The sequence below is a fragment of the Magnolia sinica genome, chromosome 18 (assembly GCF_029962835.1).
Source record: "Magnolia sinica isolate HGM2019 chromosome 18, MsV1, whole genome shotgun sequence".
NCBI classification, from domain to species: Eukaryota; Viridiplantae; Streptophyta; class Magnoliopsida; order Magnoliales; family Magnoliaceae; genus Magnolia; species Magnolia sinica.
In genome coordinates, this window is record NC_080590.1 from 14904248 (window position 1) to 14931728 (window position 27481).

General features: G+C 40.9%; 1 protein-coding gene across 3 annotated transcripts; it reads left to right on the forward strand.

Moving 5' to 3' along the window:
• Positions 1-1076: 1076 nt before the first annotated feature.
• Positions 1077-26520, forward strand: LOC131233632 (protein cornichon homolog 4-like). Of its 3 annotated transcripts, none has more exons than XR_009165303.1 (6): positions 1077-1487; positions 13925-14106; positions 25609-25731; positions 25824-25902; positions 26147-26255; positions 26360-26520. XR_009165303.1 is itself a non-coding variant. In XM_058230414.1 (5 exons), the coding sequence occupies exons 1-4, from the start codon at positions 1083-1085 to the stop codon at positions 25852-25854; spliced, it is 741 nt and encodes a 246-aa protein (XP_058086397.1). In that variant the 5' UTR covers positions 1077-1082; the 3' UTR covers positions 25855-25902; positions 26360-26520. The 3 variants fall into 3 exon arrangements, 1 of the variants encoding a protein (XP_058086397.1); XR_009165302.1 differs by having other exon boundaries at positions 26162-26255; XM_058230414.1 differs by lacking the exon at positions 26147-26255.
• Positions 26521-27481: the final 961 nt, after the last annotated feature.

A 27481-nucleotide genomic window follows, 5' to 3' on the forward strand; every position in this document is an offset into this window, starting at 1 on the left:
ACGTACAAGAAAAAAACAGCAGGGCGTAGATGCTTGGTTTAAAAGATGCCACGCTGATCTGGTCATTGGGCGGGAAGCATGTCTTGCAAAAGAAGTACATGGTTGACGTTTATGTACACGTGCAGCCCATCAGGGAATCTACACGGTCGGTCCTTCCTGATAATCGCCTTGGATCTTGCACACGCATCTACAGCCATCACCTACTCTGCCCTTGTGATGGATGATATGCGGGCACTGAGAAACTGCGGACGTGGCAATCGAGTTATTCATATTTAAACTGTCCGAATTCTTTTTACCAGTTTAGACATGTGACGAAACAAAAATTGATTAAACGGCCGAAATTATCCATGGGTTCGGTGGACTTTCTGGATGGTTAAAATGAAAAATATTAAATTGTCTAGTTACGACAAACAAGCGGCCACTAATCAAAGGTCAGAATTGTTCGATCGATCTGATTCTGGTACTTCAACCCCAATATTCCGTTTAATTTGAGTTAATATATGCCACGTGTATCATTTCATAGTACCGGCGGCTCGAGCATGATACTTTGCCAGAGTATCAAGTAACTCGCGCGAGAAGGAAACGGATTGGCTACTCCCCTGCCACCAGCTAATGGCTGGGACTTACTCGTGGGAACCTGGGACGGAAACGGATTGGCTACTCCCCCTGCCACCAGCCAATGGCTGGTGGTCGGTGATCTATGGGCCCCACCATGATGTATGTGATTCATCCATGCCGTCCATCTATTTGTTCAGTCATTTTATGTTATAAGGACAAAAATGAGGTATATTCTAATCTCAAGTGAACCACATTACAGGAAAAAGTGTTGAATGAGTGTCGACCATTAAAAACCTTTTGAGGGCCATAAAAGTTTTGGATCAAGCTGATTTTTGTTTTTTCCCATCATCTAGGCCTGTATGACATAATCAACAGATTATATGTCAAATAAACAGTACAGTGGGCCTTAGGAGGATTTTAATGGTGGATATCCAATTAATATTGTTTTCCTGTGGTGTGGTCAACCTGAGATTTATATCGATCTCATTTTTGGAATCAAGTCCTAAAATGATTTGTAAAAATGGATGAACGGAATGGATGAAATATATACATCATGGTGGAGCCCACAGAGCACCGACCACCAGCCACGGGCTGGTGGCAGGGGGAGTAGCCAATCCGTTTCCCCCGAGGACGCAGTTCAAGGCCTCAGGTCGGGGGTACCCGAGAATGCCTCTGTCGACAGGGTGAGGGACTCTCTCCCTGCTCGATCTACGGCGTATAAATATGACACCGCGCATTTCGCACCTCAAAGGTGTCCGAACAACGATTTTATCGTGCGCCGCTATTTATTTCCCTTCCTATGTCGCTGTAGCGCGCGGGTGGGGCGCAAGATAGCAGGGACCTTTGGGGATATGATGGAGGGAGATCTACTCGTATGGCTCCTCTCCTTCTTCATCCTCATCGCTCTGCTCGGTCTTCTCGTCTACCAGGTATGTTTTCATCAATACCCCTTTCAAAACCCTAGAAATCGTACACGTCTCTCTTTCCCCCGCTTCTTCATTTCCGTATTTCGAAAAATTTCTTGATTTCTCGTATTCCTTTTCGTAGTCAGGGTTTCTGCTGTTCAACGCATTGAGGACTGTCTTTACAATTTCTAAAATTTGGAAGATTTCAGGAAATTATAGAAATCTGGAAAGTGCAATTCTTGGTAAGAAATATGAGGTGAAGAATTCCGTTTTATTACCAACCTTTCTATGAACATTTTGCGGGCGAAGTTGGGATATATTGTCAAGGTGTGAAATTGGAGTTTTTGGGAACTTTGAATGTGTAGGTTGTAGCGTATAATCAGCAGTAGGTGGTCAGTCTTCTTTTTTTGGGCCGAGCACAATTCAGAGTGGAATCCTTAAAATCCCATTTGAAATGTGTGCCGGGAATTGGGATGCGTGCTTGATGGCCTTGGATGCTGGGAGAATGGAATTTGTATATCTCATTTTGAGAAAGTGATTGCTGGTGATGCAGAAAGAAATAATTGGTAGAATTGCTATGCTTAGTGTGTGACTTGTTGATTTTTCTTTAAAGTTGGGATCTTGAAGGGAAATGGGAAAGAAAAGGAGGAAGAAAGCGTTGAGAGAAAGTTTATATTGACTTATTTCAGTGGGTGAGATGCAGTTGGCAATTTGGAGGTTTAGAGCCTATTTTGAGAAAATGATTGATGGTGATGGAGATAGGAATAATCTTGAAAACTAGTGGAAAGGAGAAAGGATGCGAAGAGCAAGAGTTTATATTGATTTCTTTCTGTCGTGTGAAATACAGTTGGCATTTGGAGGTTTTAGAGCTGAGAATGAAATAGGAGTAAATAGTCTATACTATAATGTATTCAGGGCTGTCCTTTCGGCTAAATAAAATGTTTTCTTCAATCCAATGTTTGTTATGTCAAAGGGTTAGGATATTCCCTTCTCCTATCTATGTACTTGAACTGTCTTGAAATCACCATTTTCGCCGTGGTAATCATCATCACCATCATCGATGTTGTACAAGCTATTTGGGGCTGGCTTTACAAATCCTGTTTGTCCAATCAGAAGAATCAGAAGAGGAATTCTCATGATTGATCAGCAAAAGTTTGGCAAGGGTAATGGTAGAGGGGTGTTGTCGAGATTACTCTAAAACTAGAGCAATCCTATGGGCTATAGGACTACAATCCTTTGTGGTGTGTTGTCATGAGAAAATCAAAGAAAGTTGGGAAGAGGGGCATCTTTGTAATTGAACTGATGATTTCTCATCATTGCATCTCTTTTCTTTTGTGAGCTTTGCCGACAAGTTGCTCACCTGAAATGATCCCCCTTTTACCCGAGTGTAATACCAGCTGATGTGTCGCTATCAGTTAGATTCTTTTTTTGCTTTTGCAACAGCTATGAAATTAATAGTTAACAACCTTCATTTCCATGGTGCAAAATATCGTTTGATATAATTCAGTTTGATGAAACTGTTTCAGTCCGGTGGGCAATGAAACAAGTCGCAGGACTGCAATGTAACAAGTTGGTACTAGCTGTACCAGTTTCGGTCTCTAGGTGAGTTGCACTTCAAAATTGCTAGCTAAATTTATGTTAGTGAGTTGATTCATGGGCAGGAGTAGAATGAGTATATTTTAAATGTTGGAAAGTGTAAATGCCCAGGGAGTGGGAGCGAGAGTGAAAGTAAGAGATCGAGTCTAAAGCAAGAGTGGGAGTGACAGCGAAGGTTCTTGCATCTAAAGGTTTAATTGTGGTTCTAGCGGAAGGTTGTATGTTATGTTCTGGTTCCTCATACAAGGTGGTGAGGTTGTTATTTCTATGATGTCCAAATGGCCAAACTCGAGTGGAAATGTATGTTTAACTATATTCTCAATTAGGACACTATGATAATGGGGTTCATCGCATTGAAGAGGCATTACTATCTCAATGACTTCTGTATGAAAGTACATCCTAATCACTCTTATGAGGAGAATCAGTGTACCTGTGATATGGGGCAGAGTGTTGAGCAGTTAACATCGGAGAATTTTCAAAGTTGTAATGGAATTAAGAGTTTTCAAATTTTTAATAAAATCCAAATCTGTGGATCTCCATCCATATATTATGAAGTTTCTAATATGAAAACTAAAATTCCACAACTAGGATTACCTCTAACCAATGCCACAAAAAACCGGATGAAGTATCGGTGTCAATCCTCCAAACTAGGTCTCTCCCCAATCTATCCTAGATAAGAGCTAGCTGGGAAGCCACACGCACAACCCTTGCAATAGGGCCAACGACATGCGCATGAGAGTTGTCCAGATAGGTGGACTTCACACATATGAACATGTGGATGATGAAGTAGGGAGAGAGATTGATGAGGACATCCGAGCTCATTTTGGAGTTTATCAGAGATGGAGGGGAGCTACCTGAGTTTCGTTATGGCTAGATGATCATTACATGGGGCCTAGTGGGCCCAATTTAAGTTCCTAGACTTGTTGAAAACTCCACATGCATGATTGTGCATCTTTGAAGATCTTACTCTCGGAAGATGCATGCAGGCTGCTTAGTTGGGAGTTTTGGACCATTGGATTTCACATGTAGACCGTTGGATCGTGACCATGGACCCATTGGACATAATGGAGCCATTGGGATGTCGTAGTTTAGTTATTTTGGTTTATTTTATAATCCAGTTGAAATAATAGTGTTTTAGACATCTTATATGCAATAAGGGTATTTTTGTAAAAACACCCCAAAAAGATAATTAAAGGGTTGGGCATGTAAAGCCCTATGAGACATTGAAAAAATAAAAAAATTTCTTTGTTGCTTTGAGCAAAGTAAAAAACCTTATGTGATTGGAGTTTGGTTTGAAGCCATGGAGGCATGGAGTGATTCCAGCTATCTTCACTTTCTTTTTTTTCTCTTCAAGATATTCTTTTCTCTTTTTTCTTCTTTCCCTCTCTCTATTTTTTTTTTTTCCTTTTCTTTTATTTCCTTTCAAATCCCATCCCCAACATCTCGAAAATCCTCTAGACCTAAACCCTACTCAATTGTACAATTGTACGGCCAGTCCCATTCCCCCCTTCTTTTCCTCTTTTTGGTCCACGATCCTTCTCCTTTAAAACCCCAAAACCCTAGAACCTAGATTTCCAAACCCTATTCTCCCAAATTCTGTAAACCTTAAATCTCCGAACTCTAATTCTTTCTAACCCTAACAAAGCGCAAGTGAATCTTCAAATTTAGATTGAATCCTATGCTAGATGGAAGTTTTACATTCCATTAGGCTGTTTCTGATCAATAATCTTAAGATCCATCCGCAAGATGATGTGGCCTAGAATTTGAGCATAGTTTTTTTTTTTTTTTTTGAGAAGTCTTGGATTATATTAATAATAGAAAGAAATACATAGAAACGAGGCTGCACCGCTGAGAGAGCTACACAGCCTACTACACGCCTAGGAATAACAAATTGCAATCCTTTAATTTGTCGACATTAACGGCCCACTCAACAACTAGCATTCTAGCTCTAGCAGCTACATATTCCGCCGATTTTGAGATCCCGTTGAAACATCTGCTATTTCTTTCTTCCCAAACTGCTCACCAGACAACAAGAAGGGATATTCTCCATAGCTTCGTCCTTTTCTTGCCCACCAAGATACCATGCCAAGCCTTTAATAAACTACTTGTCGAATTTGGGGCAGGCCAAGCCATTTCAAAACGAGACAGAAAGTCTGTCCAGATGTGGTTGATAAAGGGGCAATGAATAAATAGATGATTCACCGATTCCTCCATTGACATGCAACAGAAGCATACATTAGGGATAATCATCCCTCTTTTCCTCAAGTTATCTACCGTGAGCACCCTACTCTTGCCCACAAGCCAAGCAAACCCCACAATCTTTGGAGGGACTTGATACTTCCAAACCTTGTTGGTGAAAATCTCTTCTTCCTTTTCATCTCCTTTTTCAATGCACCTTTAGAATGATTTGACCAAAAACTTCCTTTTTTTTGTTCCATACTAACTTGTCTTCACTTTTCAAATCTATCTTTACTTCTTGGATACGTTTTAGCAATGCCACATATTCTTCTGCCTCATGCTCAAGGAGATTCCTTCTGCACTCCACATTCCACAGCAGCACACCTCCTATCTCAGAATAACTGTCCGCTACTAAAATATCTTTATTAGTAGTGATGCGATATATGCGCGGGAATTCCTGTTTTAAAATTCCATCCCCCACCCATGAATCTGTCCAGAATTTGATTGTCTCCTCTGCCTACTACAATGGCTATCTCTTTAGTAACTTCCTCTCTTATGGATAACACCCCCTTCCACACCGCCGAGGCCCTATAGTTGGAAGAGTTTTTGGTCCACCAGCCCCCTTGAGACCGCCCATACTTGCACTTAATTAACGAATTCCAAAGAGTACCCTTCTCAATACCTAACCTCCAAATCCACTTGCCTAAGAGAGCCCTATTCATCCTTTCGAGATCTTTTATTCTGGCCCCTCCATCTTGCACATGTTTACAAACCTCTTTCTAATTCAGAAGATGAAATTTCTTTTTGTCTTCCCTTCTGTGCCATAGGAAATCTCTCCTTAGCTTCTCCAATCTATCCAAAATTGCAGTCAGACAAATAAACAGAGACATAAAATAAAGAGGGAGATTCGAGAAGGTTGCCTTTATAAGAGTGATTCTCCCGCCTAGAGAAAGATATTTGCATTTCCATTTTGCTAGATATGAATCGAATCTGGAGATTACCTTATCCCAAACATGCAACGGTGGCGTTCCAAAACAAAGCGAGAGCCCCAAGAATGTAGTCGGAAATGCTCCCACTGGACAATCAAAATGTTCAACAAATTTATTGATCTCCTCTTGCCATGTTCACACCAAACATTTTTGACTTTGCCATGTTCACTTTGAGGCCCGAAACCACCTCAAAACAGCGAATAGTCATTCGAAGATTAATAACTTTTTCTTCGTCTGCTTCACTAAAGAGGAGCATATCGTCAGCGAACTACACATGGGAAATCGGCTTATCCATACCTTCAATACCAATACCGTTAATGATGCCTAGATCCTGACCTTTTTTGAGCATTTTCGATAATGCTTCCACCACCATCAAGAACAAGAGAGGGGATAGCAGATCCCCCTGCCTCAATCCCCTGGAGCTCTTGAAGAAGCTTTTAGGGGAGCCGTTGAGGAGAATCGAAAAATAAGCGGAGCCCACACATTCCCCCAGCCACTTCCTCCACCTATCACCAAAGCCCATCCGCTGAAGCATGTACTGCAAACCCCAGTCCACATGATCATAAGCCTTTTCAATGTCCAACTTACATAGAATACCTTTTCACTTGGATCTATGACTCGAGTCCACACATTCAGAAGCTATTAGAGCGCTATCTATAATCTGTCTTCCCGGAATGAATGCACTCTGATTATTTGATTTAATCTTCCTTCACACCCCTTTCAATCCAGTAGCAAGGACTTTAGCTAGGATTTTATAGGGGCTGCCAATTAAACTGATTGGTCTAAAGTCCTTTAATGATTCCGCCCCTAAAATCTTTGGGATTAGAGTGATGAAAGATGCGCCCAACTCCTTCGATAATCGGCCTCTAGTTGAAAATTTTGACATGAAATCCATGATATCTCCGTTTAGAGTTTCCCAGAAGGCTTGGAAAAACACTATTGGGAAACCATCAGGACCCGGGGCCTTATCACTTCCTAGATCTTCCATAGCTCCTTTCACCTCTTCTATAGATATTGAACCTTCTAGCCCATTAGCTTCTTCCTCTGAAATGCTGTTGAACTACAGATGGTGTAGAGTCGGCCTCTTCCAGACTTCACCCCTGAGAAGATTTCTGAAATAACTAGTAGCCTCATCAGATATAATTTGCTGATCATCGGTTCGCATCCCATTCACCATCAAACTGCTGATTTTGTTCCTCCTAGCTCTCGCACTGGCTATACTATGAAAAATTTTTGTATTCTTGTCTCCTTTAATCCACCTAGTCCGAGATTTTTGCCTCCATGATATTTCATCCTCCAACACCCTAGCAAAATATTTTTGGATAAGCTGCATTCTTATAATCGATTTCTCTGAGGGCATCTGACCTTCTTCCCCTTCTTTATCCAAAGCTAAAATCTCGGCAAGGATCTCCTGTCTCCATTTCCCTTTTTCGCAGCACCGTGTTTTTCCACTCTTTGATCTTCTCTTTTAAAAGCTTTAATTTTCGGCATAGTCTGTGACCAGCGAAGCCCATCACCTTGAAATCAGCCCACCACTCTCTTATAAGCTGTTGGAAACCTTCAATTTTCAGCCATGCCATGTCGAATCTGAAAGGCTTCGGACCCCAATTTTGTTCTTCAACTAAGAGAATGATCGGGCTATGGTCAGATGTAGGTCTAGGGAGAACAATTTGCGCGACCAAGGGGAAGACCTCTATCCATTCAGTGGAAATGAGGAACCGATCCAATCTGGACATGATTGGGCTCACTCGCTGATTGGACCACGTGAATTTGGCACCTAGCAGAGGCAGGTCCAAAACTTCCTGGTCACCGATCCAATTGGAAAAGGATCTCATACCTGTAGTAATCTTTCGGCCGTTGGATTTCTCTTCCACAAAACGCACTGTGTTGAAGTCATTCCCAATGTACCACGGACCTTTAAATTTCTTTCTGATATCTGATAGTTCCTCTTAGAAGCCCATTCTTTTGCCTTCTTCGTTAGGGTCATATACAGTAGAGATGAGACAAGTAAACCCGGACGATGAATCCTTCAGGATTACCAAAATTGAGTAAGTCCCTTCCAGGTGTCCATAAATATCCAACCAGACGATTTCCACGCCACCAGAATTCCTCCCGCGCTGCCGATGGCATCCAACGCTTCCCAACCAACATACGTAGCTTTCCAAACTGACCCTAACAGTTTGTCACTAAAATTAACGACCTTTGTTTCCTGTAAACAGATGACATCCGATTTACTTCTACCGCATACGTCCTTTATAGTTCTTCTCTTTTTCTTTGACCCCAACCCTCTCACATTCCATGACAGAATCTTCATATGGAAACCACACTTCCCCGCGATCCCTGTAACCCATTTGAAACTGCGATCCCTTCTGGTGTAACAGGATGACATGTATATTTACACATTTTCTTTCTACTGTGATCTTTACCGCGTTTTGTCGAGGAGGATCTGTTTCTCATCAGTGTTCTACCCCGATTCTCTACACAGTGGAAGAGAGCAATAAAGTCTTCCGGGTCACCTCCAAACGAAAGACCGATCGATCTTCCCACATGTCCCATTGCATCTCTAATCCATTTCTTCTTCTGGATAACTTCTATGATCTTAGCCCTTTATTCCTCGACTTCCGCTTTCTTCCACAGTTGTGTTCCCATCCTAACCTGAAGAGGTTCCACTGCAATAATCCCTTCACCCGTATCTTCTTCAAACAATCTTGATAGGTCTTTGACTGATTCGTTTTCCTGGCTATAAGACGATCAGGAAGTCAGGCTGTCTGGAGTTTCTGCACAGTCTGAGTACCAAGGGAGAAGGTCTGCATCTGGCGCAATATAAGTCTCCTCATCCTCTGAGAAGGATATATCATCGGTACAGGGAGTCACACATGCCGCACGTATCAAATTAGGAACATCTTCTGTTCGCACATGCGAAATGGACTTCCTTGTTTGCTTCGAAGGAGTGGGAGTTCTCATGTCTGCTATTGTAACCGTGTGAGTATTGGGGTCACTCGAGTATTCTGCCAAGGCCATCTGTCTCTCATTCGAAATCGGATTCGGGTCCGGGTGTAATGACGTGTCCAAGTAACTTTTTGTAACATCGCAGCCACGTGTCATCTCTTCCTGTAGGCATTGATGAGAGTCTGTTTCGAGAGCATCAGCTGTTTTAATATCATCGGTTGGGGAGCTCCCATCCTCCTTCCACGTGGATGGTTGGGATTCAATTTGTGAGTCTTGTGACACTCGAGGGCTGTTCGAATTCTTGACGAATAGTAACGCCCCACGCGTCTCGCAACATATGGCGTCATGATGGTCTGCCTCTGCCATCTGACACCCCGCCTTTTCAACATTTGGTGCTCCAAGATCGTATGGAAGCGGTGGTCCTTCTTCCACCGCTTTTGCTACTGCTTTCTCAATTGCGTTTACACCCCTCTCTCTTACCCTCCACAGTCTCCCCAACGGGGTGTTATAGCATTTGTGGTCTCCTTTTGTACACGCAGCTGCAGAATCTTGTCCTCTACGAGGACTTGAATGTATGTGGGCAGTATATCTCCCTTCTTCCCTCTAACTCTGATCCTAATCGCCCCCATCTCCTCACCGAGCTTAGTCTTTGGATCCAGAATTTGAGCATAGTTGACTACTTGATTTCTTTAGATTTGCGATAGATTGACAATATTTTATATTTTGATTTACTTTAATAATCCGTTTATTAGTTCATTCACATCATTATAGTTTAGGCTATCCATCTTGCATCAGAGATGATCTCTCTCTCTCTCCCCCCTTTTTATTCTCCTTCTCTCCTCACTTTTCTATATGTCTCTTTGTGATGCCTAAGGGGAGTAGGGACATCCAAGCTTCTCTACTCCTTACAGATACAATCTATATACAAGGAGTTAGGGTTTCAGAGATGCATCAGTTGTAAAATGCCTTATCTTTATAGACTTTTGAATGCCCTACTAGATCAAAAGTCGTGATCCTTGCCCATTCATGCACCCAAATTAATCCACTCTTGAGTCTTGATTAACCATGGTCATCCACCCTTGATCCAATACCCGTGCAAATCAATGGATGAACCATGAGATCTCAACTATCAGATGTCAATCAAGCACAATTAAAATCTTCCTAATGGTAATGAAACAAATCAACAATTCTAGCATCTTTGAAGTCGAGGTTTTCAGTAAAGTCCTCATGTTGTTCAGGAATTGGGCTCCATAGTGGGGGTGCAAGTCTCTTGGGGCTTCGGTTCAACCATGGGGCTGATTGTTGTTCTTTTTCCTGGGCTTATAGTTTTTGGTTTTTGCTTGTTTGGCTCTAATAAAATTTCCATTGCTCAAAAAAATAAAAAAGTTGAAACAAAAGATCAATGGTTGAAAACTTTTAAAACCATTTGAGTGTTGGGCCTATCTCAAAACAACTTGATGGATGGTCTGATCATCATCTAAGCCATAAAAGCAATCTTAGGCAACCAATGAGTCCTTTAGTGGATTATATGGACCTCAACCATATCTTAATGCTTGCACCTAGCCATACCCACATATGAGCTGTTGAATTGACTTCCTAAGGAGGGCCAAAGTATATTATACTAAGAACTTGAACTCCCATATGTTCTCAGGTCTAAGGATTAGTCAAAGTTGGTACATATATAAGTCGATCTAGATTGGAGGTGATGGGTGTCTCAATCTAGAGACTTGTAGCGATCCTCCAATGCAAGTGTTCAAATGGTCTAATAAGAAGATCTCACGTCCATGAACACTCACTCCTATGTAGGTTAGTCTCAACTCGTGGTTGAGCCCAATGGTGGAGACATTTCATCCCGATTCATCGTTGATCCCCTCACACAGGATGGCTACATATGAATAACCACATGTTTGTCCTCAAACCTGCAAAGTGGATATAAAACAGCATGGTACTGATATCCACGGAGCACAATTCTCCCTTTGACCACTGGTTGTTATGCCCAAACTTTAGTTCCTAAGGATAACGGAGGAAATCCTCACCTTGAACCCATAAATACATGTTAAACCCATGTATTGATTAAGGCATTAATAACATGCCCATACAGGACCCATGGTTATCATGTTCAACAATTGAGAGTAACATTGGCTTTTCGTGGCACACAATAGTAACAATTATAAGGTAACACAAGCAAAGATAGTGTTGCAGAGATGTGAGGATGTTGAGATGGATGTATGGGAAGGATAGAAATGATAGAATTAAAAACAACCTAGGTGCAATCCCAATACGAGATAAAATGGTGGCAACCCTTAAAGCGGTGGAGACCCTATCGGCAGGGAGCCTCCTTTTCGCATCACCTTCTTCCATCATCATGTCAATCTTACATCTGTTGCCTGCCAATCCATGGATCGACTCACAAGAAATGCAGCTAGCTCACGAACCAATTGTTGGTTTGGTCATGTGTAATAAAAACCAAAGACAGTTCTACTCAAGAAGGGAACATTTATTGGGGTTGAAGGGCTTGAAAAATGAATGAGAGAAAAATCTAAAAAGGGTTGGATGGAAGTGATAAGGGATATGAAAGCTTGTTCGCTTGCCAAGGATTATGGGTAGGAATATGCAAGGTCAAGGTGAGCTTGAGCCTGGCCTGATTGTCAATCGGGCTAGAAGGCCAAGCCTGGGCCATACCTGTTTGGCAATAAGGCCTTCAATTTCAGGCCCAGATCCTCTGTTAAGACATAAACGAGGCTATCCTTGAACTCCTGTCAGGCCTTACAGAAAACTTTGCAAAACCTAGGCCTTGGTCTGACCTACTTATTAAACAGACTCCAAATCTAGGGCCATTGCCAACCCATGGGCCTATTATAGGCCCGATCCTAGCCCATATCAGGCCAGGAATTGAAACTTGACGGGCCAACCTGGCGTGTTGCCCCTTTGCCACTATTGGCCTTAGATATGATTGATTATAGGTGAAATAGGATTCATGGACCCAATTGTGAATAGCTAGGACAAGGTAATTGTGAATAGCTAGGACAAGGTACTGACTACAATAACAATGATGTATCTATCTAGAGAAAATCTTCTTGTGTGGTTCAGTTTTGTGACATTGCATTTTCGTTAGATCTAACTATTGAATTCGTTATTTTGTGGTTTGTTTGAATTTTTATTCCATTTATAGTGTGTCATCTTCAGCCAATCTTCTAGCCCTTCCTGCCACTTCACCTTCCCCATAGGTTGGTTATTTTACCCTACCACCCTTTTGTATCTTTTCTCTCCACAAGTTTTCATTTCCTATTGGAGTTTCATATAATCATCACCATCATCTAAGCATTATTCCAACTACTTGAGGTCAGCAACATGCAGCTTATTCTGCCATTCCACATTACGAAGGACCATATCCTCAGTTAAATCATATGTCATCAGCCCTTTTGTGCTACCTCCCCGTCCTTTTGGGCTTTCCCCTTGTCCCTTTTAGAGCCTTCAACTTGAACCAACTCAGTCCTATGAACTGCAGCTGTTCTTGGTCTCCATTGCACATGGTCAAACCAAGTCTACTTTCCCTCATCTTGTTACCCATTGCTACTACTCTTAAGTTCCCTCGAATGCATCCATTTCTAATTCTATCCTTCCTCGTCTTGCCACTCATTCATCTCAACGTCCTCATTTTAGCTACGCTCATCCTATGAAAACGTTGTCATATCCTTAAAAAAAAGGAACATGTTTTCTTTAACTGCCCAACATTCTGTCCCATAAAGCATGTCTGGCCTTATAGCTATTCTATAAAATTTCCCCTTAAGTTTGATTGGTATGCAACAATCACATTAAACTCCAGAGGCACATCTCAACTTCTTCCACCTAACTTGAATTCCATGAGTTACATCCTTCTTGATTTCTCTGCTCTCATGAATAATTGACCCAACTTCTTGGTCACCAATCTTGATTAATTCCTCATTTCCACTCCTGTTGTTACTAAAATTCTATTCCATATACTCTACTTTAGTCCGACTAATTTCAAAGACTAGAGATTCTAAAGCATCCCTCCCATGTCTTGTCAATTAAAATCATGTCATCTACAAACAACGTACAGCACAGAACCTCTTTTTGTAAATGCCCTGTTAACTCGTCCACAACCAATACAAAAAGATAAGGGCTCAGTGCTGACCCCTGGTGTAAACCTATAGTAACTGGGAACTCATTGGTCTCTGCACTAGTGGTCCTCATATTTGTTACCTCTCCTTCATATGTATAATGTATCCTTATTCATGACAATATATCCACTTGAGACTTTTCTTTTCCAACACCCACAAGTCTCTGGGGACCCTATCATATGCTTTCTTTAAGTCAACAAAAACCATGTGGAGATCCTTTTCTCACTAAACCGTGTGCACGTGCGCGCGTGAACATGAACCAGATTGTGATTGTGCATGAGACCAATAGCGTGGTTTGATTTTCAAACTTCTATTCAACGAAGTTTTTGTACTTCATCTGACTTTAAAAAATAGTATGGCTACAGACACCTGCATCCCAAACCCAAAGATATGCTTTCTTGTTCATGAATGCCTAACTAAGCAGCAACTAGGACATGATTTTCTTCATTCATTGCGTTATTTGAGAAATTATGATAATATTTATTGCCTTTTGTGAAGTTTAGAAAATGCATATTGGTTAAATAAGTCTTGTTCTGGCACCTTTTTCCCCTTTGTTTCTCTTTTCAATTATGCAGCATGAATTCCAACTGATAAAAGTTCATTGCAGCTTATGTGCTTGGCAGACTTGGAGTTTGACTACATCAACCCATATGATTCAGCATCACGGATAAACAGCGTGATCTTGCCAGAGTTTGTCACTCAAGGAGTCTTATGTGCAGTGTTTCTTCTCTCAGGGCACTGGATTATGTTTCTGTTCTCTGCACCAAACCTTTATTACAATGTGAAACTGTAAGTTCTACTCCCGATATTTTGCACGTATATAGTCACCTGGGAAAGAAGACCCCTGTTTATATATATATATATATATATTTGCTGTGTTATTGTAACTGCTCAAATTTTTTTCCCTTGGAATAAAACTATAATGGTGGTAGCAGGGATGGGAAGTTGCTAGAAAGGTTAGCACAAAACATGTTGATAGAAATTGAAGCATGATGGAGTAATCTAATAATTGCTTAGATGATCATCATGAGTACGCAAACATGAATTGTAAATATCTATAGATATAAAAGAAGAAGATCTGTAGATGCTGGATATCTAAATTGCTGTGGGAACTATTTTTCATTCACTAGCTACAGTGGAAAATTAGGGGAAAGAATAATAGTTGGGTGTATCACTCTTATTCTATTATTAAACGGGACACTTACAAGGCAATCAGTTGGGCCAAATTTAAAATCAGTCCTGGAGGACTGAAAGTATCATTGAGGAGCTGTCTGATCTGGTTAGTTGTAACTAGTGTTCCAAATATTGGCGATATTATCGATAATATTGCAACATTATTGGTGTTGCCCGGTCAGCAATACTGAAACTGCTGAAAGTATAAAACTTTCAAATATCACTGATATTTTCGATAATATTGGTGGTACTTGATGATATTATTGATATCAGTGATACTTTGAGAAGAATCTCTTACAAAAGTTCCCTAGTATCATTGATACCATTGATGATATCCCTGATACCAATGATAATATCCCTAATACCAAGGAAGCATCTGTAAATAGGCAAAGATTGACAGAAACTTGGAAAATTTTTCAAAAACCCAAAAATCTCCATTTTTAGGGATTTTCTTTGGAATTTTGTTCCTAGGTGATTTTGATCACTCCTGGTTTTTATTGAATAAAAGTTTGATTTGGGGAGAAATCTTAACTCAAAACAACAATAGGCCGTTTCGCTGTTGAACACTCTCGTCAGAGGAGATCCAACCCAGCCATGCAAGCTTTTTCGGACTGGATTCAACAAATGGAGCTGGTCGATCTTCCCCTCGCGGCCGCCAAATTCACTTGGTCGGATGGGCGTCGTCATCCGATTCAGTCCAGGCTCAACAGGTTTCTCCTATCCACAGATTGGATTGACGCTTTTCCTTCCATTTCTCACCTAGCTCTTCCCAGAACTACTTCGGACCACTGCCCCATCCTTCTCTCGTCGAACAAAGTAAATTGGGGTCCGAAGCCATTTAAATTCAATTCAGCCTGGCTCGAGATCGACGGGTTCAAACAGCGGATTGAGGAATGGTGGTCGTCATTCCATGTCACCGGCTATGCTGGTCACAGTCTGTTATGCAAACTGCGTCTTCTGAAGGAAAAAATCAAACGCTGGAAGGCGGAGGAGCTTCGTAAGAGAGATCAAGAAACCGAAGCCCTCTTTTCGGAACTGCAGTCAATCGATTCAACTGTTGAAGGCAATGATATTCCCTTGCATATCCTCTCCAGACGCATCCAAATAATTCAGGAAATATCTTCTAGGGCCCTCGAAGATGAAATCTTGTGGAAACTGAAAGCAAGGGCGAAATGGATTTCTGAGGTCGATAAAAACACAAAATACTTCCACAACATTGCTAGTATGAAAGCTCGAGCCAAAGCTACCTTTTGCATATCAGTCGCTGGTCGGCTGATTGATGGTAAGGAAGAAATCGTCGACTGTGCTATCGCCCACTTTACTTCCATCTATTCGGCGGAGGACTGGCACAGACCTCAACTCGATGGTATTCCTTTTCACTCTCTTCAAGTCGCTGAAGCTGAACTTCTGGAAATCCCCTTCTCTGAAGAAGAAACATTAGCGGCTATTAGCGCCATGGATGGTGACAAAGCCCTAGGTCCCGATGGTTTTCCCATCATCTTCTTCCAAACCTTCTGGACCACAGTTCGAAGTGACGTGATGAACTTCTTACATGAATTCCATGCAAGATGCAAACTGTCGAAAGGCCTGGGTGCCTCCTTTATTGTTCTCATTCCCAAAGTGGCCGGTGCTTCCTCGTTTTCTGACTTCAGGCCCATCAACCTCATTGGCAGTCCTTATAAAATCCTCGCTAAAATTCTATCCTCCAGATTATTGACGGTCATGGACAATCTCATCTCCAAATATCAGAATGTTTTTATCAAGGGCAGACAAATCATTGACGGGGCCATGATTGCCGATGAAGTTCTCCACTCTTGTCACAGGTCCGGAAATAAATATATATTCCTCAAACTGGATATTGAAAAGGCTTATGACCACACTGATTGGGGATTCTTATCCTATATGTTCGATCGAATGGGCTTCGGCGTCAAATGGAAACGGTGGATGCAGGCCTGCCTCGTATCGACGCATTCCTCAATTCTCCTTAACGGCACGCCTAAAGGATTCTTCCCAAGCACAAGAGGGCTTCGCTAGGGCGATCCCCTCTCTCCTCTCCTCTTTCTCATGATTGGAGAAGCCCTATCTCAGATGCTCATTAAAGGCGAGAGCTCCGGTCTCTTCAAAGGAGTTTCAATCCTAGGTGTTCATCCAACGATCTCACACATACAATTCGCTGATGATATCCTAATCATGGTGGAAGCAGAGTCAGAATCAGTGCAAAATCTCCACACAACCTTATGCTGTTTCGAAGCCGTTTCAGGTTTAAGAATTAATATGGCTAAATCCAGAATTTTCGGCGTTAATTGCTCTGACGCTGATTTATCTTCATATGCTAACATTTTGGGATGCTCCTCCGCTTCATTTCCGACTTTCTTTGTGGGCCTGCCGCTGGCGTTAGGCCCCCCGCCGAAGCCTATGTGGGATAAAGTCGTTGACAAATTTAACAATTTGCTCGCCACTTGGAAGTGTCGCTATCTGTCCATCGGGGGAAGACTCACTCTCATCAAGGCCGCTCTGTCCAACATTCCCATACTTTATGTCTTTGTTTACCTGCGCCCACCCCCCCCCCCCCCAAAAAGTCTTAGACAAAATCGACAACCTGCGTCGTCATTTCCTTTGGAATGGTAAGGATAATCAGAAAAAAATCCACTTGTTGGACTGGAAAGAAGTCTGCTCCCATATCAAAGAAGGTGGAGCTAGCATTAGAAGACTTAAGGTGATGAATCGCGCCCTCGTTGGCAAATGGACTTGGAGAATGGGAATAGAGAAGGAGGCTTTATGGAACTTGGTGGTCAAAGGTAAATATGGCTCGTCTCATGGGGACTGGTGGACCAAAGATTCTTCGCAATATAGAGCTTCCTATCTGTGGAAAGGAATTCTGCGTGCAAAAAAGTCTGTCATTCAGAATATCGGATTTCAAATCGGGAATGGGGCTGATATAAGATTTTGGGAGGATCACTGGCTCGGCGAAACAACCCTTCAAAGCAGATTCCCCAACATATTCCAAATCACAGCCCTTAAAAATAGCCCGATTCGCAGCTTCTTCTCACAAATCGGCTCAGGGTTAGTTTGGGAAATCAATTGCACAAGGAATCTACAAGATTGGGAGTTGGAGGAATACGCAGCTCTCCTCAATTCTCTCCTTGGTGACATCAATCAGGGATGAATCTGATAAACTATTGATTAAGGGGACAAATCTGGCATATTTTCGGTCAGATCGCTATATTCTCTCCTCTCTCGCCCCAATTCCCCCACTCCCTCGTCGCACCATTTTATTTGGAAGTACCACGCTCCTCCCAAGTTCGTCTGTTTCAGTTGGTTGGTGGCTAGGAAGCGAATCTTAACAGTAGATAATTTGCAGAAGAGAGGCATGCAACTCCCTAACATCTGTCTTTGCCGTATGAATGCTGAGGAGTCGGCTGATCACTTGTTGGTGCACTGTGCTCTCATAACTCCTATCTTGTGGGATTTTTTCCAACGTTTCAATGCCTACGGGTGTATTCCTGAGACCGCCTCTTCCCTTCTTCTGTACTGGCATGGATTTTCTTTCCGGAAACCAAACTTGCGTATTTGGAGAATGGCTATCCTAGCTATCTGGTGGGCTGTCTGGACGGAAAGGAACGACCGATGTTTTAACAACATTCACTCTTCGGTGCAAGCTGTTAGAACTCGGGCCAAAACTCTCCTCATCGAATGGGTTGCTAATACCCCTTCTCTAAAGGGCTATAATTTGCTGTTTTTAGGTGTGTAATTCTGGATCTGCCTTCTCAGCAGATCCTTTTTGTTTTCTCCTTTCTTTTTTAATAAAATCGTCACTTCTGAAAAAAAAAAAAAAACAACGATAGGCTGTAATGAAAAACCGATAGAAACTTCATTGTCTTTTTTCAAATGTTAGTATGGATTGCAATGGAAATCCATGTCTATGCATAATCTATGCATGATTCTCATGCATAGACATGGATTTATGGAAAAATAATAATAATAATAATAAATAAAATAACATGTAAGTAAGAATGGGGAAAACTAGGAAATTCCTAATTTTCTCTGTTAATTAATGCGAAAATCTTATAATATTAAAGACTGTTGGACAATCTATTGATTGGCTACAAATTTTATATATTCATTTTATGTTAATTTTTTTCAACAACACATGGTTTGGCACCTATAAAATGGGAATTTATTATGTATAGGTTTTTTTTTTTTTAATACAATATTTTAACTCCATTTCACTGAAAAATTTCACCTTTTTCCCAACGTTTTCCAATGCCCCCCTTAGACACCAATATTTTTCTAAGCAATATCAGTGATATGGATACATGTTTCTGTATCCCCACTCATTGATACACGTAATGACACTGATACTCTGAAAGCTGGCTGTAAAAGGGTATCATTCATTAGGGTAAGTGGATTGGCAAATGATAGGGCCGATGCCCTTGCTAAGGAGGTTTTTCTTGATGCATGTCCATTGTGGACAGGAGATCATCTCCCTGTTCTATTATTTGTTTTCGGTTTTTATATTTTTATTTCTGCTCTTAGTTTTAATGAGAGAGAGAGAGAGAGAGAGAGAGAGAGAGTTGGGTCTATCACATTGGTATTTAAATTGCAGTGACACTAAAACTTTTGGTATTTAAATTGAAGTGGCACTAAAACTTTTCAATTAAATATAGAGGGTAGTGCGAAAACTTCTCCTAAGCATCTCCTTCCCCATCCAGTTGCTTATGGAATGATGAATTTCTGAAATTCACTAGGCATGGCCAAAAAAATATCTATTTGTGTGTCTTGTTTTAGTTTCTGGTTGGCAAGTCTGTTGAGTGACAAAGGGTCACCTGCATTTGGCCATCTTCTTTGTAGCTTTCCTTTTCTTAATATCGTTGTCGTTATCTAAACAATAAAGCCTATTATGATTTCCTAGCCAATTAGACATAAAAATAGAATATAAGATATGTTGAATACTATCCTCACACTTTGAGCAGTGACGATGCGGCTGGGTTTGGCATCAGAAGGTAAAGATCCCTGCAACTTTGCCAACGTGCTGGACTGATGTTAAGTGTTAAAATTGTTCCTTCAGTAGGTGGAAAGTGTTAAAAAGTTAGCACTTTGGTGTACTTCACAATTGTGGTTGGCAGGTGTTAGTGTATCACAGAAAAAGCAACATGCACTAAGCCAGCTAGCAGTTTCCTTTTCTGGCCTCAGAAGTGTGGTTGAGATGAAAACAGGGTCTTCTTTGTGTTCTTATCCCGAGTCCCAGCTGTGTTTTGGGACTGTAGTATCTTGTTGACCTTGGGAACTGCACGCTTTCAAATGTGCCCTGAAATATTAAGAGTTCCTTTATGGAGTGTTGCATGACATCTAGAGAAGTGGAGCATCAACGGTGAACTTTTTATTGTTCCTGAAGGAGTGAGGGTTGGTTTTCCCTTGACTTTAGGAATCAGAATTCTAGAAGGAAGTCAATCCCTTGTGTTGGGAATTGATTTGAAGTCCCTCTCATAGAGTAGTTGGATTTCATTTCTTCCAAAATGCTGCTGCTAAATAAAGCTCAGGCCCCAGATCAGAAGGTGGCCTCAGCCTAGCCTTCCGATGTCTAAGAGTATTATACCTGGATTTGGATGAAGTCATTGATTCCAACAAGGGGAATTCTGATGGGGTAAACGCAAATGGAGAGTGGAAGTGTATCTTATTGTGCAGGAGGTGGAAGTATCAGAATAGTTGATTTTCCAATCTTTGCGGCTTCCCATCTCCAATTATTGGGATAATGCTTAGATGATAATAAAAAGATTTTTGGGGTTTCACATCAAAGATGGGGGCCCGTCATATCAATGGTCTGATTCGCTGAACCATGGCCCCAAATTTATCTTTGCTGGCTCAGCAGTCAAGACCCTCTGATTCTTCTTGTAGGAATTGGCTTGTGTTGCTTTGAGTGTCTTTTCCATACTATGATGGCCCTTTTACAGAGCCATTGGAGCTTTGGTATGTTTTCAATGAAATTAGGTCTGTAAGCTTTAGGTTAAACATTTCGTTTACTCATGTGAGAAGAGAAGCCAATGTTTTTGCATGTGTTGTGGTGAAAGGAGTTAATTGCTTGGCCCTTTGTATTAGGAATTCTTTCCCTCTTTCTTAATGTTTAATAATATTTCCCAATACGTGTTTGGAAAAAAAAATAAAATCGATGGTCCTCTTACTAACATAGATAATCCAGTTTGTTGCCTTAGGGAAGAGTTAGGAGTTATTCTTAACATATGAACCAACAATGTAGAAAACAATTGTAAAGTGACCTATGGACTTGACAGAAATGATCATACACAATGTTTTTATGTTCTGCTGACGTGTCACTTTTTTGTAGCATATGATCCATGCAAAAGGTGGGTTGCATCAGAAAGATCACCTGGCAAGAAAACCAGAACGATCCATTCACTAATCAGGCTACACTATCAAAATCAATGTACAGTGAATGGTCCGGCTCAATGTATGTGTGCACCCCACCTGATTGTTCAGATTTTTGCTCCAAGTGATCTTCATTGTATGTTCCACCCTATTCATGGACGTGACACATCAGCAGAAAATGAAATTGTTGTATGTGATCATTTCTCGACTTGATGGTTGCTACCAGCATTGTCTCTGGTTCAATCACACATTTTTTATACTCACTTTCCCTCTCTTTGCTTTGCCTATTAGAACAAGTTTTTGCTACCCAATAGAGGAACTTCAAATTGCTGATAAAAAGAGGGAGTTTCAAATAGCAATAAAAAAATAAAAATAAAACATAACTTCATATTTGTACATTTATCTCTTATAATCCCCAATATTAGATGTTCCCTCATGTAGAAATAGGAAAAGAAGAGAATAGAATGTTTCCAAAAAAAAAAAAAGAAAAGGAAGATAAACATCCCTGCTCCTCTGGAATAAGAGATTATAAAGATATTCTTATGTTTACAAAGAAATAATTACCAAAACAAATCAAATAACCAAAAGATATCTAAAAGATAACTAAAGCATAGTAACTAAGAGATATACATCAATATGGTGTTCATTGGGAATGCGCAACTGTCCATCAGTATGGTGCTCTGCACGTACACACAGTTGTGTACTCCATCATTCCCCCCCAAGCTGGAACGTGTGTATCATGCAACCCCCGCTTGCTGTTGAGTCTGGGAGTTGTGGGAGAAGCAGACTGCACTTTCCATGACTCCTGAAATGTGAACCATTAGCATGTCTTGAGACTGCCGAAGGATCTAACGGCACTTCCGGTGGTGGAGATTTGAATCGTTTTCTTTTTCGGTGGCTTGATAATGATTTGATGGCAAATCAGTGATGGCAACTGGTTCCGACTAGAACCCCAAGGTATCTGAATCAGAGTGGTCTTCTAATCAGATGACAATGCTGAAGGGTAGCAAGGGTGACGCAGGGGAGGACGTGAGGTCGAGCACCGTCTTCCTCAAGAGGATAACTATTCCGAATCCACGGAACTTCTCTGGACTCCTCACAGAGACTTCTCGAATCCACGAGGAAATAAAGCAGAAAATAGAAATAAATTCTAATAAATTCGAAATTGATTAATGAATAATTGATAATTTCCTAATGTGTCTCATTACACCATTAATATAGGAAAAAAAAATAAACTAAAATCCGTAATTACTAAAAATAGCAAAATTCTAACTCTAATAAAAATCTTAATTCTAATAAAACTGCCCCTGTATTGGGAAGTTGTGTGTTTTTCCCGGCATAGTAGAGCCCGTCGTGTTCCAGAAATGGAAAAGTAAGTCCACCTTTACTTTCCGTTTGGTAGCCTCCCCTTTTAAAATCCCAATGTTTAACTAATTTAATTTTTTAGTGTTTATTTATAGGTTTTACCTTTTTCTAATTTTTTTATTTGTTTTTGAGTAGTATGATTCGATGTAGTTTTTATGTATAAGTGAACAAATAAAAGAAAGAAAAAATTAATGGGAACTAAGGGTGTAAAGTAAAAAACTTTTTTTTGCATGGTTTGATCTCTGGGAGGGTACCGGGCGAAAGGGAATTGGCATCGAATTGGGAATCCCTGCGATTGGGCTGGGATTGGTTTGGATTGTGGCTAAGGGGGAAAGGTTGGGGAGTTGAAATGTTTGTTACACTGATAAATTAGTGGGGTGTTCTTCTGGTCGTATTATGAGGGTGCTGGAAAATACTTTAAGGTTGAGGGTAATTTTGGTGAAAAGCTTAGTTTTTTTATGGTTTAGTTATTTGGTTTTGCTGGCTTCTAAGGCCTAATTTCTAAAAATAAAAATTGCAAATAAACTTTCTCTAGAAGAGTCCTAGTATAACTAAAAGTTATTTCTAAAAGGAAAGAAAATCTAAAGCTCTAAAAATATTTAAAAAATCGGAATTACTAAAAATAGTAAAATTTTTCTAAAAATTCGTTTTTGAGCTGAAAGCGCGCCTTTTTTGACGAAACGGACAGATGCGACCCACTTTGTGGGTCGGTTCACCTCGGATGGCCCATTTCAGTAAAGATTGATAGGTTGTGCGCCCCGTAACGATACCCGGATCAAAAGTTATAGTCAATTCTCGGTCCATCTTCTTTTGGCTCAACCATGCTAGGAACGTGTCTGTGACAGGTTCTACATCAGACCCCTCCACTTGAAAAAAACTCGTCCTCGAGTTACACAAGAGACTTGGCACATGAGTTTGAGATAACTTTTGACGCCAATGTTCATTAGACTTTTTTTTGTACTTGACATTAAGCTTTTGAGCCGATACGATACATATACTCATGCTTTCCTTGACTTGACTAATATCGATTAATTCCTTCACATCTGTCTTCAAGATTTCATATTTTTTTTGATAATGTGGGCAATTAGGCGGACTTGCCCCTGCGATGGGATCAACGTGATTTTGCATATCTCGTATGGGAGGTAATTTATTAGGGAGTTCATCGAGCACAACCCCCTTGAACTCCTGCGATACTGGTTCCAAATCCTCTAGGATATTCACAGGCTCCACATATTTTTTCTCTTCAACTACTGTATATATGTCTCCCGTTTCCTCAGATTGTTTAACAAAGGCCTGTTCAGTCATGAGAGATTGTCCTTCCACTTTAGAAGTCTTGAGTTGGCTCACCGTTCCCATAGGGGTCACATGTTTTCCACTGATGAATCCTGTGGTTTGTTGCAACTCCGTTTTGACTCGGTCACCTCTCGCCGACAAATAATAGGATTTCTCTGCATAACCCTTTAATGATTGGTTATCTTGCCAATAATTTTGATTTTGTTGGAATAATACCTGATCGTAATTGGTAGGGAAGAATCGCATGCACAATAACTTCTTCATCCGCGACCACATGCGGATTGGCGCCTTCATCTGTCTCATTCGCTCGAGTTGAAGTTGCTCCCACCAATCTGAAGCTCTGCCCGTCAACTTGTAGGCCACGAGTATAACTTTCTTTTCTTCCATTATGTTCATGTAGTCGAAGAAACGTTCGACTTTAAGCAACCAATCGAGGAAGTCCTTGAAGTAGAGTTGACCATTAAAACTAGGAAGATCGACTTTCATCTTAAATTCTTGGTCCATCCGATCCATCTGATCAATGGCTCGTCTAGGATGTTGTAAAATCATGTCGCTAGATCCCACTCTATTAGGAGTGATCCTGTGGTTCACTGATAGCGTCGCCCTACGATCAATATGATTACGAATTCTAGCAATTGTTGATGGTGGATCACTACCATGAACACGGAGTTGCCCTAGGGCCTCCGCCAAACAATCCGCCATGCGATCGATGGAAGCCTGCAGCCCTTGCATAGCTTGCCGATTCTCTCGCCGTGCTGCTTCGAAAGCTGCCGCCGTTAAAGGTAAATTCCCTAGAGCACCGCCCATGGGATTGTTGCCCGACCCGTCATTAGAAGCCATCAATCCGAGGAGAAACCTCGCTCTGATACCAAACTGACGCAGGGGAGGACGTGAGGTCGAGCATCGTCTTCCTCAAGAGGATAACTATTCCGAATCCACGGAACTTCTCTGGACTCCTCACAGAGACTTCTCGAATCCACGAGGAAAGAAAGCAGAAAATAGAAATAAATTCTAATAAATTCAAAATTGATTAATGAATAATTGATAATTCCCTAATGTGTCTCCTTACACCATTAATATAGGAAAAAAAATAAACTAAAATTCGTAATTACCAAAAATAGCAAAATTCTAACTCTAATAAAAATCCTAATTCTAATAAAACTCTTCTAAGGCCTAATTTCTAAAAATAAAAATTGCAAATAAACTTTCTCTAGAAGAGTCCTAGTATAACTAAAAGTTATTTCTAAAAGGAAAGAAAATCTAAAGCTCTAAAAATATTTAAAAAATCGGAATTACTAAAAATAGTAAAATTTTCCTAAAAATTCGTTTTTGAGCTGAAAGCGCGCCTTTTTTGACGAAACGGACAGATGCGACCCACTTTGTGGGTCGGTTCACCTCGGATGGCCCATTTCAGTAAAGATTGATAGGTTGTGCGCCCCGTAACGATACCCGGATCAAAAGTTATAGTCAATTCTCGGTCCATCTTCTTTTGGCTCAACCATGCTAGGAACGTGTCTGTGACAGGTTCTACATCAAAGGGGGAGAGAGAACTTTATATGATGATGAATTGTAAATAAATTCCCCCATCATCATCCCTCCTAACTCTAAGAGGAGATAAACAAAAGAAAAAACATCTATGAGTCTCTCACACCATGTAGAAATAAGTAAAAGCATATAAGAGAGACCATCTCTGCTCCTTTCGAATGCTTTATTTATGATCTCCTGATTGTAAAGATAATGTTCTATTTACAAAGAGATAATCACCAAAACAATCAAATTACCAAAAGATACCTAAAAGATAATAACTAAGAAATATACATCAATATGGTATTCATCAAGAATACACAATACTGTGTACACCATCAGTACGGTGCTCTGCACATACACAGATAGCTGTGTACTCCAAAGCCTCACATGAAACCTTTGTATTAAAAAAGAAAATATAATCAACAAGCAGTCTCTGCTGCCAGTTTTCATTTATAAAATTTTGAAGGTGTTTTTCTTGTTTCTAAACCCACATGCATTCAATGGATACATGAAACAGGCTATTTATGTGTTCCATTTTGAATTGTCTGTCAGGTATACAGCAAGGCAACACTTGATAGATGTAACAGAGATATTTAACCTTCTCAACAGAGAAAAGAAGCAACGCCTTTTCAAGCTTATTTATCTCGTGTTCCTTCTCTTCCTCTCCATATTCTGGTATTGCAACTTAGAAACTTCTATTTCTTAAAGAGAATATCATGGGGAGCAATTAAGCTGATCATTATATGTTGTGCATTTTTTCATTGCAGGATGGTTTGGTCGGCATTGGAGGATGATTGATCAGTTTCGGTTGATATGCATCTCTTCACCTCCCTGGGTAATCCAGCTGTAAGTATTAAGAGATGCAACGGCTACTCTTGAGAATAGGATATTGAATCATGGCCTCCTCCACATTCATCACTGTGGCACTTGTGCACAGATCCGGGTCATTTGTTAGCTGGGCTCCACCACACATGCACATGGTCCGAAAATTGGTGGCTGTGAATAAAATGGCAGTTGACAAGGATTGTCCAATGTCCACCTTTGTTGTAACATGCAGTCCTCTTGATGACTGATTGACCTGATTCTCCAGCCATGGCACTTGCAGTTTGGAGGCATGCCTGATTAACGGCCCAGATCTTGCACGCACCCGCCTATTTGAGCAGCTTTAAGCACTCTCAAGTATAAAATTCCCCAAATTGGTAAGTTTCCAGCATGAGCAGTAAAAATGCATGCCTTACCAAGTCATTTTTTTTGTGCTTAAAGTTACACTGATGTGCTATTCTTTGCTGACTTTCAATATCAGGTACCTTGAGGCTAGGATCTCATGATTATGCAGATTCAGAAGTAGGAGTTTGTAGAATTTGAAGTAGGCCTGTCAAGCTTGTCTTGGATTTCAATCCCCATTTCTGATTTTCCGCTGTTGTAAACATGTGTTTATCTATTTGATTTTAAGGTGTTTGCTGATTATTTTTTCACGGTGAATGATATCGTCTTTCACAAGGTTTGACATTCAGGAAATCAGACTTACAGATCAGCTTGCCTGAAGTTCTATATCAGGTGAGTTGAACTCGTTATTCGGGGCAGTTTTCGCAAGTTTAGGTTAATTAAGAAGTGGTCGGTTGGTCAATAAACCCAAAAATTGATAGAGAAATAGTGAAGGAAAACAGGCATAAAGTCAGAGAAATTAAAGTTTCAAATACTATTTGGGAGGGTATAAGCCATTGTATAAATGGGGTTTTAGTTCAATAAAGGTATGAGGTACGTAGAGCATGCTGCAATATCCAATCCGATCATCAAAACCGCGTTGAGTTTCTTTAGCTCAGTTCTTTTTATGCACAGTGGTTCACCTAGACTGAATTCTAGACATGGGCATTTACATGGTGGACATATCTGATCGACAGCTTGTGTCTCATGCTCATGCCCATGGTGGACATATCTGATCGACAGCTTGTGTCTCATGCTCATGTGCACCACACATTGCCACATGTGGTGGTATGTAGATAGGCAGACGTATACAGATGCATGGGATTAGCAAGCCTCATCCATGGGGCCTGTTGGAAGAAATGATAGTGGAAATTCTGGCGGGGTGACCCCAAAGATTTGAGCGGCTCAGCAGGAAATCTTTGGAGGGTTGACAAATTCCTCCACCTTATGAGCCGGAAGCTTTACGGAGATGTGGACGTGGCCTTCTGGAAGTATGGAACTTTTGGTGGGATGCTTTGTTGGGTGATGAATCCCTTGAGACATCTCAGGGGCTACCAGAGCATGCAAAAGGAGGGAAGGCAAAAGGCTCCGGATTGTTGTGTTGGTGGGGAAGACGTGGTTTGGATTATCAAGATGACAGAGAAATCTTGCTGATGAGGAATTTGGGCTCTTTGCTAACCTCCTTGTGCTCCGGAAGTTGAATGATGCAAATATTTGATCA